Raw genomic sequence first — 18,958 nt, 5'->3', positions numbered from 1 at the left:
CACCTGTCCTTCTTCACCAGTATATCTTGCCCAGAACAAATTTAACCGGGTTTCGGGGCGGAAGACCTGCTGTCTGGACTGCACTTACACTTTAGCTCCAAACCCAATATAAACAACTGACAAGCACAGAAGATGTTTTCTCCATCTCTGCAGCTCTTAGAGGAGGAGAAAGGATATTTTTTTTACTTTAGGGTTTCACTCTAATAAAATAAATGTCTTACATTCTTTCCATATCTTATATTTTATGGTCCATATATTGCTTTTCTTGCTCCCCTCAGAATGGTTATGGACCTAGTTATAAAAGTCAGTACCACCATGTACAGCAGGATGTGAAAGAGACTGGACTGATTGACAGGAATGAAGTGGCAGACACCAACGGAGACACACAGAGTGGAATGAAGCAGAGTGCTCTTACTTTCAAGCAGCTCCAAATGAAATGGGGGAGACTTCAAGGCAAAGTGAAAAAGAAAAGTTCAACATGAAACTTTTATAAAGAAGTGTGTGCAGGCTAATAAGGTGAAAGGTTCTGAAGCATCAGTCATCTCTGTTTGCTGCCTCTTGTTCTGTCTCTTTCTCTCTCTTGCCCTTATGAACAAGCTCGTCTATGCACACCTGTAAGAAGTGGCCACAGTCTGGGCCTCCCCCCCCCCCCCTCCTTTCATCTACACTTAGGACAAATCAAGGAGTAAAGTATGTCTACAGAGGCAGAAAGGAGTCAAGTGTATATAGGAGACAGAAGAGGCAGGATGCAAGAAGGAAAAGTGAAGTGGTATGTAAATGCAGCTGGAGAGAGGAAAGAGAAAAGGCGGGAAACATGGCGTCGAACACAGTGATGAACTCAGTGAAGTGACAGAAACAGACAGAGAACCTTGTATGAATGTGCATGTGTGTCTACTGTATCTCCTCCTGCTCTTGTTTTATTGTAGAGGCAGATCATAAGTCAGCAGGGCTCACTCATCGTGGTGCATTTCCTTCTCATTGGAAACTGAGCCCAAGTGTGCACTTCAGCAAATAAAGACAGAAGATGAAAACACATGCACACATCATCTTCACGTTTCACATGATTGAGCCTCAGTTTAGAGGCAGCGCGACAACACGCATGAACAAACTGTGGCTGCGGCTCTTACTTTATTTACCTGCTTCCTACTTTTAAGATCAGTTCAGTTTTTTTTTGTACTTTTCTCTTCAGTGACTTTTTCTCTTTGCCACCTTTTGTTTTCCGTCTGTGGAAAACACTTTTTAGAAAATCAAGCAGCAATGAGGCACCTGGTGGAGCACATACCCTGACTCTCCTGTCTCTCTCTCACATCAGAATAAAGGCAAAAAATGCAGGAAAAAAATAACTTAAAAAAAGAAAATGAAGCAGTGCTTGGTAAGTGGGAGTGGGTTGCAGTGTCTCTGGGTCTGGATTGTGTGCAGGTGCAGGGCGAACTGTGTGGCTCACCTGCAGCGTTTCCAGCCAGGGATCCTACGTTGCTCTCATCTGCCACTGAAACAAAACAAGCAAGAGTTAATATACACACACACTCACTGATGTGTAGATCACTCCCATTCTTTGACTTTTTCATTTTCCATTTATTGTGTCTGACTTGCCAACTGTGCTAAAGTGTTTCTTATCCCCTAAAACCTTTTTTTTTCATCTCATTGCACTTCTCCTTCCTCCTTCTGTTTCCATCTTTCTTTCTCTATCACTCTGTTATTCTTTCTGTCTCTTTTTACAGTAGCTTCTCTTTTTCCCTGCGATGTAAAGTCAGCCTCGATGCTACTGAAGTCATTTCCCTTCCTCCCTTCTCCATCACTTCATTTGTCTTTCATCCTCCCTCGTCTCCTTCAGTCATCCCATTTCCCTCTTTTTGCCATTGCCCCTCATTCTATCTTTTCATTTTTTGACACTCACTCCATCCAGCAGCCTCCTTCTCTCCCTCTTTCCCTCCTTTGCTCCTGGTTAATCCTCCTTTCACTTTCTACCTCTCCCCCAGTCCTTCTGTTGCTTTCCCTCACTCTTTCCTAAAGCCACAAAGCAGCCCAGTGCCAACGAGAAACACATTGACTGGTAGCCAAATACACACACACACAGACACACACACACACACACACACACACACACACACACACAGACCACAAAAACCAAGCAGTAACATGGCTTCTCACAGCAAATACTTTTCTAATGAAAACCAAGTGTAATTCTAGCTGTGTGTGTCTGATGGCATGAGTCTGCGGTGAATCAATATGGCTGCTTCAGCAAACCAGTAGTTTGTGGATCAGTGTGCATGTGTGTGTGTGTGTGTGCCTACATCAGCAGATCTGTAGATGCCACGTGTGTGACGCAGGCAGAGGCTCATCACTGGGGAGGGAACCTCACAGAGGTACAAACGTGCAGATGTAGATTTTTTTTTTTTTTAATCCAGTTTGAACTAAAAGAATTACTGACATGTTTTCTGATCTGATGAGATACAGAACTGATGTTCTGCTCATTTTCACATTGAATGAACCTGAGAGACAAACTGTGACAAATACAAAGGGAGAGAGAGAGAGAGAGAGAGAGAGGAGGGCAGTGAGTAGGCAGGGAGTTCATAATTTGGAACCAATCTTAAATTATTGTTAAATGTTTAATTGGGCTGGGGCAGAAAATGAAATCAGGACAAATTAAATAAAAATGAAATTATGTAACTGACCTACGAACAAAGTGCTGAGAATGCTGCCTCTGCCTCTTTCTGCTTTGTTTTTTTCCTTCACACAACACAACAGGCAACATACAGCAAAGACAAAAACTACTGGAAAAGCAGTAATAAAATGTTAAAATGAAGTGTCAGTGACGCTGATTAGATTTATGCCTTGTGCATGAAGGAACATGGACTAATTAAACACTGTTGTCTGCAGGATTTACACACATGAAGAGAGAGAGAAGGTTTGACAACAGTAACAAAAAGGAGGGATCAATTTTACAAAAGCTACAACAACAGAAGCTACATGCAGAGATGCTGTGGTCACATGTATCTCACTCTGCTCTTTATTTAAGTGGCCACACTCATCACAATCTAGGATTATATCAGCTTCACTAGTAATTGGCAGTGAATAAATACTTAGACCCAGCTCAGGTAGTGTTGTGTCCTAGATCATGTATAGTTATTATTAGAGCTGTCAGTGTTATTAAGGATCGAGCATACCATGTTTTTTTTTTTTTAATGGTGTTAATCAGGTGCCACCAAAGATTCTTTATTTTCCACCGTCACTGCTGCTGTTACCAAAGATTCTACAGCTACATTCTAGAATCTTTGGCTGCTACTATTTTGACCCTTTGAGGCACCCTTACTTGTTGTCAAGCTGCCACAGACACTTCCTACAAAGATGGAGGAGCAAGACACTTCAAGTCATGTCTATGGGAGCAAAACGGGGCGGTTCCAGTCTGCATAAAGGGGCATGTCAGGAGACCTCAAAAGTTTAAATCTGAATCGTCGTTGGTGAAGATCGAATGAGTTGGAAATAAAAATATAACTTACCCAGAGCTGTACAGATAATAAATAATCAGACATCTTCATAATTACATGTCAGACATGCTAACGTTAGCCTCTAGATCAGACAGACGGACGGTTATGTGTTGTCAAACAAGAGAAAACAGTTCTGAAACGCAAAATAATAGAATTTTAATTATGTGATAAAACATGCGATTAATCCTGATTAAGAAAAAATGAATCATTTGACAGCTGTAGTTATAAACTATGGAGCCCAACCTGATGTTGAACTACATGTATCGCTTAGTAATTAAAATGTGCCTCATTAAATAAGCAGCTTGAAAAAACTTTACTAACTAACATTTGATCCTCTCTAACTTTACAATACTTCACTCACACATCACAGCCACACACTGATGGAGCCACCAGGGGCAGCTCAGGGTTCAGTATCTTGCCCGAGGACACTGGAGGAGCCGGGGACCGAACCATGCAGCTGAGGCTCAGGAGGAAAAACCTTCCACAGGAAGTGGAAGACATTTTACTATCATGGTGGCATCGACCTGTGTCTCTGTAAATATTACACTCTTTTGAACTCTGCTACTCAAAACTACACCTGAGAGAAACTCACCTCGTGTCCACAGTATCTACATACAGTACTAATGAGGCAAATCTGATTTCCATATGTTGTGCAAAGGGAAGTATGATGACGAAGAATTCTTTGCTAATTGATGCTGAAGTTAGGCTACTGATGTACCTCATTAGGAACCTGGTTATGGTTCATATTTTGTGGTGATTGTAGCAGAACTTCAGGAGTATATATCAAGTATATACAGAGCTGTTAAGCATGATCACAGAGTGGGCAGGGTTTCTGGATCTCTCTAAACAGCACTTTGTCACAATTAACACAGTCTCTTAATAATCTTAAGTGAAACAGCAGAGTGGGATGTAGCAGGATTTCAGGATTACAGTTATCCTCCAAGATGGAAGGTTCTCCTCTCTAAACTATTTCTGGATATAAAACAGCTCTGTAATCTTGGTTAAATCTTGTTCCCCTACTGTCAACACAGAAAAAAAGACTAGAGACATTTGTTAATAAGCTGTTATTACTGCTGCTCCATGGTTTGGCAATGACAACATGCCGTGCCATTCAAGCAAACATGAATTAAATTCTAATCTGTTCCTCGCTCATTTAGTGAAATGTGTAAATACAAAGGAGGTGATGTACAGATGCCATCAGTCTGTTATTCTTTTAGAAATGGATGTATATGCTATTCAAAAAGTCTCCAGCTCTTTTATCTCATTTTCTTACACACACACACAGCTGGCAGTGCAGCCAGCTTGAGGAGGAGGACTGAGCGAAGTGACATTTGAAACAATAAGCTTTTGTTGTGCTTCTGCATCCACTGTCATATCACAAACATAACTACACACATACACACACACACACATGAAGCTGACTTTTTACCAATCACTGAAATGTCCCTGAACCCTTGAATGGGAGCATCACAGGTGACAGAGGTGACGGGGAGAGCCGGGTCACTGAGGCCGCAGAAGTAGCCTGACTTCCGACCAGTTTTTGCATAAATGAAAGGCCACAATGAATCTGAATGAAAGTCCTGTGACTCCAGCTGTGAGTCATTTGTCACTTTCTTTGTCAGAAGTAATAAAATAAATGAGGAACAGAGGGAATTGCACAGCCTGTCATTTCTACAGTCAGCTTTCAAGCCACTGGAGATTTCTTAGCTACAAAGAAATTCACAGCCAGGCCAGAAGACATCATGTGTCTCCCTGTAAACTTAAACTTCCTCTCATCTACACTCTTCCTCTGATAAGAACCTTCTCCTGATCTTGATGGAGCAAATGGGTTATGTTTTAATTATTAACACGATCCAGACTTGAATGTATAACACATAAATGCTTCCACAGAAACAGTCATGGAAGCAAACACAGAAATGTTATTGTGACGATCACATCAGATAATAAGACAACACATTTCACAATCCAATACCCACACACACACACACACACACACACACACACACACACACAAATAAGATCACAACTGGTGTTTGAGTGACGACAATTGCACAACTCATGCAGTGGTTAGAAATGGTTCCCACATGTGTAGCTGTGGCTGTGAGTACGGCTGCAGCACAGGTCTGCAGAGGTGTGGGTCTGCATGTGGCTTTGAGGAGCACCGGTGCAGCAGCCATGCATCAGCAGGGATAATTAAATGTATGTGAGGATAAGGTGCATGCAGCCACCATGCAGAGCAGATGAACAGAAAAAACTCCCCACCAGGGTGCTGCTGGTTCTGACTCGTACCCAGGTCCATGCTCTTGGAGGCTTTAACATGATGGAACTGCCGCTGGCTCTGGTTCTGGCTCTGGGAGGGGGACTGGGGCTGAGCCGGGCTGGAGATGTGAGAGTTCTCCCTGGAACGAATTGATGATACAGTCATTTCAACACAATGTTGTTGGGAGAGTGTTGATAAAAACCGCGCTCAGCTTGTTCCTTGCTGCTGGTTTCTCAATCCTTAAGATCTGTTATCAGTGACTTTATCTTTTTATATGATAGTGAAGTTGGCTGCGACCTTCATGGAGACAACATGCAGACTGAAAGTGGGTCTGGCTTCCTGACACTGGTACACTGTGCTATGACTTATTTAAACTAGGACTGACAAAATATTTGGCAGCACAAGCTACAATAATAAATTATCTAATGTAAAAAACATTCACTGATGCAACTTTAAACACAACTTTTTAAAATAATGACAGCGTAGACTAATTATATTTCCACAAATTGTCTTTAATTATGTACAGATACAGGATATTTCATAAAGATAATCCTCATTTGCCTCATTTGCCTTAGTTTATTATTCCCCTTTGTATCATTAATTTCTAAACCTCTCTGTATGGAAACTGTGCAGGAGAGAACATACATGAACACAGACCTTTCCTGCAGGTAGAAGGGCTGGGCAGAGCTGCTGAACTCCTCGTGTCCGTACAGCTCACCCTCCTCTTCCTCGTCCATGTGAGAAAAACTCCCATTGGTCACTAAAAAGAAAAAAAAAAGCATCAGTCTGCATTGAGGACGAAAGTAGTGGTGATACGATGGAATAATTCAAAAAGATTTTTGAGGAGCAGAGCAGCTGAGGTCGTCTTCAGTTCCTTCTGGTTGCAATAAATTACAATATTCATCATGAAAAACAGCATTTTAAGATTTTTTAACTTTTCAGGCAACTCCACTGTCCATCAATTTACTGAGCATTTTTCTAACAATCATTCCTGCATCCACATAAAGTACAGTTTCCTCTAAATCTGATGTGGATCTTAGTACATGACTCTTCCTTCTCCACTACTCAGGAGAACTGCTCTGTCCTTGCTCTCTGTAGGTCAGCACTGTCACATACACAAACCAACACAATCAGCTGCTCAGGAGCCTCACGGGGCCAGTGATGAAGACTGAGATGAACATTGGGAGCATGTAGATGAGGAGAAGTGAACAAGTGGATTATGCTGCAGGATTGTTTTGAGAAGTCTCTCAGGATATTTTTCTGACATGATGCTGCTGTCAGTTCAAACTGACCACAGAAGCAAACAAGCTACATCCACACTCACATGTTTTCATTTTAAAATAGAGAAGATGGAGATGAGTATCCGTATCCTCCATCCAAACCACCACACCTGAAAACAAACATCACATGACAATACCAGTGTAAACAGGCCGGCAACTGTGCCGTTGGTAAGCTGCAGAGAATACTACAAGTAAGGCAGTTGTTGCATTATCAAATGCACAATCGAACTACACAGCAGCTGCTAGCAAAGACAACAAGGTCAGGCCAAGGTCTCTGTTTCTGCCCACTGACTAACAGGGTCAGCAGCAGAGGGACGTAGCAACAGTGATCATCTAAAAACTACAACATCAGTGTGGACGGAGCCTCAGCCTCCTCTGAAGCTCACACGCAAACCTGGGAGGAGAAACACTTTAACCAAACACACTCCACTGTGTTCTATTGTTAACACAAATCTACTCTATAAAGGAAACCAGGGAGAACACTAGAAACCAAAACTCACTTGAGAATAAAAACTAGAGGGAGCGACAGACAAAAGAGAGAGCAGAACAGAGGCAGGTAGAGAGAAGCAGTTGGGAACATAAAAAGGACGAGAACCACACATCAAATGCAGCTGCTCTACATCTGCACAGATGTAGAGCAGTGATGCGGCTGCGTCTGCTTGATAAACGAGCTTATGACAACTTCATACACGGACGTATGATGCACTCAAGCACAATTTACATACAGCCATCACTTCTCACAGAGCAACACATGCTGAGATTACTGCGCAGTCCTCACAGTGCGTCCTTTATGTGCATGGATCCGCACATGCGTGACTGAAAGTTGAGACGTCTGGAGTCGGAGAGGGAAGCATCTGAAGATATCTCTCCCTCTCATCTCTATCCCTCCGTCTCACCCTCTCCACACTAATCACCTGCTTTATTTTTCTTCTGCTCTCATTCTTGCAATCTTCTGATATTTTGGCTGTCATTTATCTCTCCCTTCAGATCTCCCATAAATCATTTTATCTCCAGCTCAGTTTCCAGCCTTTTTTTTTTCTAAACTTCCTCCCTCCTCCTCCTCCTCCTCACTGCCAGCACCTTAATCAGCTGAACTGTCAAAAACACATTCTTCCTTCACCTCACACAGACACAAATCTGTTCTCACCGACTCCCACTATTTGAAGTGAAAAAAGCATTTGTTGTGTGGATGATAGATGAATAGCGTTTTTCAGCGGATACGTGAATCCTCTTCTTCTGCACTCGACTCTTCCTTCCTGTCGTCTGTATTTGTCCACGATGTCTGTCTAATCATCTCTCCTCTTCTCTGACTCCATCTCCTCCACCCTGGCCTTTCCCCCTCCACAGGAAAACCAGTCATGTAATGTAGACTTTAAACATATAAATAAACCCAACCGCCTGTGATAATGCTGTAGAAACAGAGGCCTGAGTTGTTATGCTTAAACTTTTCTGATCAGTATCAAGTTTAATTAACTTCTCCAGAGCCACAGAAAACATTATACAACAGCCTGATTAGTAGAAACCATGATGAGTCTCCTTTAGTGAGAAACCTCTGGGTCATTATTACATTTTGAAATTTCCATTTCAAAACCAATCGAAATCTGCTTTGATGAAGTAGAAGATTGCACAATATCTGAAGCTATGTAAAAACCATATCATATTATTTTATTTTTTTTTGTGCCTCCAAAGAATGAACCCTTCACAGAGGGAGAGAGAGACTGGTGGTAGCAAACATAATGAGATGCAGCGATGGATAAGAGATAAAGAGAAAGATCCATAAATGCAAAAAATAACACATCTGCATAAATACATATGTAAGGAATAATTAAACTCAATTTATTCTTCTGCAGGAGCCACATCGGTGCAAGAGAAAGAGTTCTTCATTTTAATTTGGGCTTCGATGGCAGATCAAATGGATTCAGCATGTGGAATAGTTCATTAGGAGAGTAAAACACTGGCAACAACTCAGGGAGCCAGAGGAATGTGCTTACTGTACACACACACACACTAACACACACTAACGCACACAATGATGTGTGTATGTAAATGACACCACAGCTGAGGTGAATTTGAACAGCAAAGTGTATTCAAGGTCAAAGTTGTTTACCAGAGTCAGTGTAAATACACACACACACACAAGACTGTTGTTTGATACTGGCCAAATATCCTTGATCTAACACACACACACACACACACACACACACACACACACACACACACACACACACACACACACACACACACACACACACACACACACACACACACACACACACACACACACACACACACACACACACACCAGCCATTAACACATTTCTAAACAAGCAGAAATATCGTTCAGAAGCAAGCAAACACATACACACACTTTTTAACAGGGACACAGAGGCAGATAACAGTGCTGAGAATACACACACACACACACACACACACACACACACACACACACACACACACACACACACACACACACACACACACACACACTCAGAGATCACACCCAAGCACATACAGATAATATAGGGGTATGAGCTGCGGAGAACGAGCGATACGGAGCAGACAGAACTAAAATAACTCTCTCTAACAGGCTGAACCAGGCAATAACAAACAAACCCAACAACCTTGAGAAACACGAGAGAGAAATAAAGCAGGGGGAGGAATGAAAGGGAGAAGAGGGGCACGACAACATCTAATTAAGGCTGGAGCGTAGATGGCACCAGCTGTTTTGTTTATGTTTGTTTTTAGTTTGCTTTATCATTCACGATGATTATACTTACGCAGTGTTTCACTGAACTCACTGTAAATGATACGCCCACCTTTGATGCTGTTTTAATGGCACAAAAAAAAAACAAACAGCAAAATTCTAGAAATGTGCATCGAGCTGAGCTGAAATCAGGGATGGAATGAGGTCAGAATGAACCCAAGAGAGAAAAGTGGAGGCAGAACAGTGTATGTATTTGAAAAGAATTCAGGAAATGTGCAAAATAAATGTTTGAAAATTAAAATTTCCTTCAATAAAGAAAATAACACTCAATAATCCTGATTACAAAACAGAGAAAGTTCATTGCGTTGTCTTGGTTTGAACTTACAACAGCTCTGCAATACAGTTGACTCATTTAGCTCCTTAAACATACTTTGTCAGATCAGCAGAGGAACCTCACCTTGTTCCATCACATCTGGCTCACACAGCTGCCAATATAATACCAATGTTTGAAACCTTAGTTTGAGCAACATAAACATGTTTTTCTCCAGGACTCCTTTTTCCATTTTATATATTAAGCCAAACTTCACAGTGCACAGGTTTTTATTAGCTTCCAGGCAGGAACATTCCAGCAGTTTCATGATTTCCTGCTTCAGATCAGGACTTTACTGTAAGTAACTGAGCCTAAGAATCTGACCGAGCCTCCAGTGGAGACATGGAAACTCTGAATGAAAACAGAAAAATAGTGAAGTTAAACTGAAACTGTCTGCTGACTGACTACTGATGTGAAAAAGCTTCACTCACCATTAGATGCGTAGAGAGCGTTGTTCACCATGGGGGGGTGAACGGGGCCGTTGGCCTGAGCGACCAATCCCGTCTGACCGTTCGCGGGGCTCATTGGTCCCGAAAGGCCGGAGGAGCCGTCAAAGGAGCGGTTGGGTGACACACCGTGTTGATCCTACGACAACGAGGACACAAAACTTACAACACTTTCAAAACACATTTGATTCAGACAGGTGGACAGGTGTAAGACAGATTATGGACAGGTGTAACCCCCCCTGAGGTGTACTAATGACTGAAATCAGGTCTGAAACAAACACACGTAAAAACACATTGATTACATGTTTGAAACGTGTTGTTTCTGTTCTGTGCCTGAATGTGTTTGATGTGAAGTGCTGGTATGTGGATTACATTTAAACTGAGAGAGGACCACAGGGTCGAGTGGGGGCTTTGAAGTGGACCACTCCTCCATGTCAGGAGGCTGAATGAGGGAGAAGCTCTCAGAAGACAGTGGAGGACAGAGGTGAAAGAGGGGACCTCATTTCCCATGGTCTGTGGGGCTCTAACTATCTGCTGCACTGATCACTTTTAAATGTGTGTGAGTGTGAGTGTGAGTGTGTGTGTGTGTGTGTGTGTGTGCGTGTGTGTGGCACTGACAGTCACACTGACACCTGTTCCCTCGAGGAATGGCTCTTTCAGGGCCCTGGAGTAATCAAACAAAGCACCGGTTCCTGAGTTGATGTGTCTCTTTTTGTGTGTCTTTCTTCTTGGAATTTAATTTGCATTTATTTGTCATTTGTGTGTCGAAAACTGTTTGTTTGGATTCATGTGTCATTTCAGCAACGTGGTTCAGTGTGGTTGTGTGTTTCTGTATAGAAACAGCACCACAAAGCAGACACACACAATGGAACTGTGTGTAATAAATCCTCCTTGTCATCTTCCTCTTGACCCCCCAACACACACACACACACACACACACACACACACACACACACACACACACCTTCCCATTACAAGCATCAGTTCCGGCCCCTCGCCCAGCCTCTCCCCACCTTCAACCCAGGACACATCAGCCCCCCCCCCCGGCTCTCTCCCGGCACACAGTGCCATCAGATTACTCTCCAAAAACACACAGTTCTTCAGACACCAGAAATGTTGAGGTATGAAAACATTGGTTTAAGATACAGTCAGATGTGTCTGGAACATTCCTGCCTTCAAAAACCACGGATCTGTTTTTCTCTGCTTACTTGTTTTTCCCAGAGCAATTAATCAGGGTTGCCTTCATTACTTTTTTTTTTTTTTTTTTTTTTGTGTGTGTAATTATTCAGAAGATACTTTGCGGACTATCAGTAGTTTGAATCCTTTTAAAAGCAGCTTAATTTACTCTTTCATGTAAAACATTAAACCGTTAGTAAAAGGGAAATTCAAGAAAATTCAAGTCAGCAGCAGCAAACATGACGACTTCCACATCAAGCATCGCTGTGCGTCACTTACAGAGGTTTTCCTTCAGCTCTCATAACTCTCTACTTGAGAGCAGTAAGTGGATCTTGCCAGGGTGTTGGCGTGCTAAAAAAAAAAGGAAAGAGCAGAATGGTTCCTCCACAAAAGGTTTTGATTGGCAGCAGGATTGCTGCTTGGAAACACTTAAGGTTTGGGTTAAATGGTTACGGAGAAGTACAGGGTGCTAGCAAGTCCATATGAACGTCAAACTACTCCACTCTAGGTTCTGGTTAGATGTGTTTTTCATCTTGAAAGGTCAGGATTCGACATTTGTCTAAAAAAAGAAGTTAAATACTGTCAGCTTTTCCTCTGACATTAATACTAAATAACTGTAAATTCTCTAAAACCTCTTTTGAAGTTGGAAATTCAGACTTTGTGAAAACAGCATCACTGACGTTCAGCTCGCAGCCACAGAACAAGAGTCGCACTTATTTATCTTGGAGAGTGTTCGAATAGTTATTGAATGAAAAGAGCAGCTGGATAAAGTGAGAGAGGGAGGGAGAGCTGGCTGGAGATGAATACAGTAAGAGGTGAGTAAGAAAAAGAGTAAAGGACAAATCCAAGAAAAAGAGGAAGAAAAAAAAAGATCAGAAGGAGGAAAAAAAAGCAGAGCGGTCCACTTCTCTAATGTTAAAAGCATCAATACTGAAGGCGAAAAAGGCTTTTAAGGTACAGTCTCTTATCTGTCTGCCTTGATCTCACCTCTTTTTTTCATCCTGTCTTTTCTACTCTCAAGACAAAGAGGGAAACGTGGACGCCGACAGATTTGACCATCAGGATATTGGTAGGGGGTGTCCTGATCCCTGCAAACCTCGGCATACCTCTGTACATTCACACTTACCTCAAACGATGCAGTTTAATACAACAGCCAGGTGATGAGTCACTTTATGGCAACTGACTAATTCTGGAAGCTGCATTTTGTATCACTGTTGAATTGTGTTAATGTAAACTGGAAGGTGTTTCTAATATTTCCTCCACCCAGTTTACACTATCAGTGAGGGCAGACTGCTCTAAATACACACACCTCTTAATAGCATCATTTTTTTCCTCTGTTTGGTGTCTCTTTGTGTTAATCCCTTTATCTGTCTGTGTGTGGAAATATGATGCAGGGTGTGTATGCGTCTCTTTTCCCACTACCAGCGGGGCCACGCAACAGGCCATTCACACCGGAGCCAGAAACCTGGCTTTGTGTGCGCAAGGGTTTGTGCAAACATTCAACAGAGCTGCGTTAAAGGCATCAGCTGAAAAGCAGCCAAGATGAAAAGCATCTCTTCTTTTATGCATAAAGGAAAGAGATACAGCTGGGTGAAGAACACTCTGTCTCACACACACACACAAGCATACACAAAGAAGCTCACAGAGACACACAACCACACACAGAATCTGAATAGCAGAGGAGTAAATGCTCTTTTGGTGCCGCTGGTGAGAGCAGGGAGACGTGAGTCAAGTAGGAAGAGGCAGAGGCGACGGGCCACAGAGAGAAAAGATGCTACTGTGGAGTCGGTGAGAGGCTGAAAGAGAGGACAGGAGACACAGGGTGAGGAGAGAGGAGGCATGTTTGTTTTCCTCTTAGTGAAGTGACAGAAACATGTACATGCTCTCCGTCAGACAGCAGCTTTCTTTACTTATCCATGAAAACCTCTTTATGTTCATCGGCATTACATTTCTCATCAGGAAGTCCTCCTTTATCCCGATTAATCTACTGGTCTTTTTCTCAGACAATTAATTAATTAATTTAATTAATTAACTGTTTGGTCTGTAAAACGTTTAACCTCGCAAAGCAGCTGGATTTCTTGCAGGCAAGAATTCATCTTGCCAAGCTATTCGCTGGTGTCCGAACCACAGTGGTTTGCACCAATCAGTGTCCTAGGAGGAGGAACTACAGGAGGCTACGGTGAAGTGACTGTTTTGGTCTTCGTTCGAGAGCTGTTTATACACAAACCTTCCTCACAGAGACACGAGGATCACCTACCGACATGCTAACTCGACTGTGGCTTGTTTCTGTGTCGTGTTTCCTCATCTTCGCGCTCCTTCTCCATCATGTGATGCACAGATGGGTCATCCAATCACCTGCCAAGTATTTTCTGACAGTGACTGCTCTCTTCTAAACTGATTTCAACAAAACCTTCCCAGATGTGTAACAGTTGTGAAACTATCCATCTGGCACGTCAGGTTATAAACTGTCAGCAAATACTGAAAAACAAGATGCTTGGATCTTCACATGTTCTGAAGTCGTCCAATCAAAACTCACTTCAAGTCATACCAGACAAAGAAGAGCACAAAATATTTGGGAACATTTACAAGAATTTTTTTTCATATTTGCTTAAAAATAAAATTAACAGATTAATTGAATATCAGTTATTTTTTCTGTTGATCGACTAATTGATTAATCAATTACTGCTGCTGCTCTAATAGACACTAATGATTATTTCAGCCGTTAACACAAAAGCCAGACCATGTTTCTTTATTTAGGCCCCAGTGGTGGCCCTCATAAGACAGAGTGTGTTACCTTCAGGGCCCTCAGCACCACGAGCTGGATGGTCCCTCTAACATTTCCCTCCTGTGACATAGAGCGGCGGAGCGTCTCCATGGCCACATGATTGGAGCGTCCCAGAAGCGACTCTCCATTTACAGCAACCAGCTGATCGTTGACACACAGACGCCCATCCTGTAAAACACACACCGGTTCAAACCCAATACAGTGTGAGCTGGGATCATAGAGAGACTGTCTGTGTGTGTTAACAGTTGGGATTCATTCATGTCTCCTCATACTTTGTGTTTTGATATTCTGCTTCTTTTTAACAATGGGAGGATTGAAAGACATATACTGTATAAACACACACCCAAAAACACACACACACACACACACACACACACACACACACACACACACACACACACCTTCACTGAGCTGCTCCCTGAAGTCAAACCAGCATGAATCCAGAAAACAAAAATTTTATTGACACACACAAAATTGCACACACACATTTTCCCATGACTCTTCGACACCACCTGAGCAGAGACGACCATCAGCTCCACACAGACCTGGTCCCATCTATTCTGAACAGATGCTACAAGCTGCACAGGTGTGTGTGTGTGTGTGTGTGTGTGTGTGTGTGTGTGTGCAAATCTGCTTGTTTGTCTGTCTTTGATGTCAAGTGTGTCCTGGTGTGTAAGAGGTCAAAGGTTAACAGTCCAGGAGCACATGGCGGAGGCTGTAGTGGCGACAGCAGCTCTCACATGACGGCCACATAAACAAAGATCTGCTCTGATTGCAGTTGTTATTTTCCATAATGTTCCTCTTCAGTCCTTAAACTGAAGATGTGAACTCAGGCCTGGACAGACGCTTCCATGGGACAAACAAGATGCACAATGAGAACTTTTGTTGTTTGTATATTGTATGAGAATATTATGCCACCTTGTACGCAGCCCCTCCATGTATGATGGATTTAATGAAGATTCCCAGATCCTCTCCCGTCTCCCTGGACTTGTTTCCTTTGAGGCTGACACCCAGTCCCGCCGAGCCGGTGTCATTCAGAGGCACCTCGAACATCAGCTGCTCCTTCCCACTCTCCAAAACAAAGCCTGGCACACGGGACACCTCCTCCTTCTGGGGGGGGTGAGAGAGAGCAATGAAGAGGGAGGGAAGGGGGGAGACATAAATGGGGAAAGAAGAGGGGTGGACAGGGCAAGGTAGAGTAGACACAGGTCAGCTCATTGTTCTTGAATAGTGTCCAAAAGCTAAACTAAAAGCTTTTCCATTTGAGAGAAACCATCACAAGGAGCTTTTCAGCTAAATTTCTCTATAAGTGAAAAAAACTGCAGCTAGAGTTTATTTTCAATGGAAAAAAAAGAAAAAAGCTATTTGGACTGACTGCTTTTATATACCCAGCATCTTTCCTTTCTCAGCTCTGCAATATCAAAAAAAAAAAAAATTACCTGTGCATTTTCAAGAGGTAATTGGAGAATAGAGCAAACACAGGAGCCAGAGAGACAGAAGTACTGAGCAGAGGTAATACAGAGAGAAGAGAAAGATTGTAAAACAGAGAATCAAAGACTGAATTTATAGATAAAAAATGACTATAATAAACCCAGACAGATGGTGAAAAACACCAGAAAAAGAGGTAGGTATGGAAAAATATCAGCAACAAAGTTACCAGGAGGATCCCACCAGATGAAAACGTGTGTTTGAAGCTTGTGAAAGTTAAAGGTATTTAAGAATAAATATGATTACATTCTAAATACTTAAAGTCAAACAAATGTTTATTTGTGAAACATTAGATTTTAGAATATAAATGGTAAATAGCATATTTGTAAAATATTATCTTAGTGTTTAATAAAGGAACGTATCAGCTGATCAGAGAAAAAAGATCAAACTAAAAGGAGCTTTTATCTAAAAGCCCATGTTGTTAACGATGATTGACCATGTTTCCACCACTGACAACACACAGAACATTAAAATCAAAAATCGACTGCCACAGTCTGTCATTATTCAGAGGAAGGTATTGAACACAGGTACTGGACTAAAGTGTGACCATCATTAGCTCAGATACAGAGAATAAACACTGACTGAGAACCACAGGACCAGGTGTGTGTTTGCAGCATGTGAGTGTCCGTCAATGTTTTTACTGTGTTTATGTTTCCACGACAAATGATTCTGTGGTTATGCATTTGTACACACTTTCTGTGTGTGTATTATTTATGTACAATATTGTGTGTGTGTGTGTGTGTGTGTGTGCCAGAAATCCATTAATGACTGGATTGTTTGTGGTAGAAAGTCTATGTCTGTGTGTGTATGGCTGCCTATGCACATGCATGAATTCATTTAGCGTGTGTGCATGTGTGCGTGTGTGTGTGTTTGCGTGGGTCAGCAGTGTCAGGTTTAGACAGTGTTTGTCTGCGGGGATTGTAGGTTTAACAGCGTTAAGCCGACACAAAGTCCTCTACTCTGCAGAAAGCTGTTTTCCTCCAATCAGACCGACTGTCCAGACCTGATAGGAGGCTGCACGACCTTGGGAAGAACCTCAAAGCCCCCAGAGGAGGAATGTTAGCTACTTTCTGTGCATAATTACAGTGAGAATTTATTAGTCACTGGGCTTCTGTCCGGACTAATGTCATGATTTGGCAACTTGTGGGTTTTCCTGCTGCTGCTACATTCTGTATTTATCTGATTTAACTTCCCCGCTTTGTTCATTTTTTTTCTCCTTGTGCTCAGCATGGGACAGAACCAATGCCAGAGTGAATTTAGAGCAGAGGACGGGTGTTTTTATACAGTAGAAAAGTTTGAACCTGCAGTTCTCAGCTCAGGGGTCAGGGCCACCCACAGGGCTGTGAGATGTTTTCTGGAATCCGACTATAAAATATGCAAATGTATGTAAAGTTGTTTTTCTGGGTGATGAATTCAATTTCCCAGTAAAACAATGAATAAGCACAGCCCCCGGGCTTCCTCTGATAATTTATCAGACAAACAATCAGCCTGTGAGGAAAGTAAAAAAAAATTTAAATAAAAAAAAAAAATCAACATTTGGTGTCAAACCTGACTGTTTGTGGGTTTTTACAACCATGTGGATAAAGAAAGAACCTGCTTCTGCTCAGTGGCTGAGCTCAGAAAAAACACAAAATCAAACAAGGCCTCTCTTTTTCATTAACTGGAATAGCTTTTAAAAACACACACACACACACACACACACATACACACACAGGAGCAGGCAGGGGCACAAACAATTTGTACTGTAAGTGCACACTGTAATTTCATGGAACATTTCTGTTATTTCAGCCTCATTGCTATGATAGGTGGTTATTTCTGTGTGTAATACTAAAACAATAAACAGTGATGTGCTTTCATGTGTGTGTGTTTTCAGTTTGTGGCTATAAAGTGGTGATTGTATCTTTGCTACATAAACTATATCAAAGGTTATAGAAAAAAAAAAACACTTTGCATAGACGAACCTCTTCACGCTGGTCGTTTACCATTTCAGTGGGTTGTCACGATGATGGATCAACGAGAAAGACACACTATTAAAGGGACAGCTCAGTGTCTGCTGGGGTGTGAGAATGAGAGTGTGCGTTGTTTTATTAAACTGAGCCAGAAAATGTTGTATGAGAGAAAGATGGAGAGACACATTATGTGAAACTGAAACTCACAGACAAAAAGGACAAAAAAACATCCCCAACTCCCCCCTCCAGGCCGGATCAACTGTGAGCCACAGAGATCAATAGATAAATCAAAGAGGAGATAAGAATGTGATATTAGGGCCAAACTTTAATGCTGCGCTGCTACAAACTCTACGGTCACTCTGTGTATTTGTGTGTAAAGGCCCCCCCTTTCAGCAACATGTTATTTTAATGAGCACAGCTCGCAGATGCTCCTCCAGCCAGCCATGCAGAGAAACTCTGTGTGTGTGTGTGTGTGTGTGTGTGTGTGTGTGTGTGTGTAAAAAGCCCCATGCTGTGGGAATGACTGCCCAAGGATTCATTTTACAAGGCCAAACAGCAGTAGCCACTGTGCTACACACACACACACACACACACACACAGGTAAGTACTCCCGGGGACAACACCTGACATTAGAGGCTATCCTTAGACATGTCCCATCACTGGCCCCTCAGGATGGGCCCCTAATGGTCAGTGTGAAGAGTGTAGTGGGAGAGCTACACACCACAGTGCTGGAGAGACTGAGGAGCAGATACAACCCCACAGAGAGGAAGAAGATGAGGATGATGATATAAACAGAACAGAAGACAGAAGAGAGAAGTGCAACAGCCACAACAGGACCAGGCCTATAATCACCATGACTGACTGACTGACTGACTGGCTGACTGACTGACTACAGTTCCACCACTGGTCAGCTGCATGCCATGTGTTGGAGTTCCCTCATTGGCCGTTGCTCTTTCAAAATGAAGGGGGGGGGGGGCTTCCACACTGTCAGAAATCCAGAGCAGCTGGGTGA

The 18,958-nt window shown here is 42.4% G+C and overlaps 1 protein-coding gene across 15 annotated transcripts in view; it reads right to left on the bottom strand.

The window, feature by feature from the left end:
* Nucleotides 1–18,958, bottom strand: part of pard3bb (par-3 family cell polarity regulator beta b) — a 189,839-nt gene that overhangs the window by 90,060 nt on the left and 80,821 nt on the right. For 13 of the 15 annotated variants that reach the window (XR_011687191.1, XM_071472713.1, XM_071472707.1 and 10 more), the window contains 6 exons: nt 15,428–15,619; nt 14,519–14,677; nt 10,534–10,687; nt 6,406–6,508; nt 5,751–5,887; nt 1,445–1,489 (listed from right to left, as the gene is read on the bottom strand). Coding sequence is in view for 14 of the 15 variants with exons in the window: in XM_071472713.1 (XP_071328814.1) it covers nt 1,445–1,489; nt 5,751–5,887; nt 6,406–6,508; nt 10,534–10,687; nt 14,519–14,677; nt 15,428–15,619 (790 nt within the window). In the remaining variant the exon portion in view is untranslated. The remainder of the gene's footprint in view (nt 1–1,444; nt 1,490–5,750; nt 5,888–6,405; nt 6,509–10,533; nt 10,688–14,518; nt 14,678–15,427; nt 15,620–18,958) is intronic. The other 2 variants (XM_071472712.1, XM_071472722.1) reach the window with 1 other exon arrangement.

The sequence above is a fragment of the Trachinotus anak genome, unplaced genomic scaffold (assembly GCF_046630095.1).
Source record: "Trachinotus anak isolate AG129_WGS33_773 ecotype Australia unplaced genomic scaffold, CSIRO_AGI_Tana_v1 ptg000039l, whole genome shotgun sequence".
Lineage (NCBI taxonomy): Eukaryota > Metazoa > Chordata > Actinopteri > Carangiformes > Carangidae > Trachinotus > Trachinotus anak.
The sequence above is the reverse complement of the archived record's forward strand: the minus strand, read 5'-3'. Positions and strand labels throughout refer to the sequence as shown.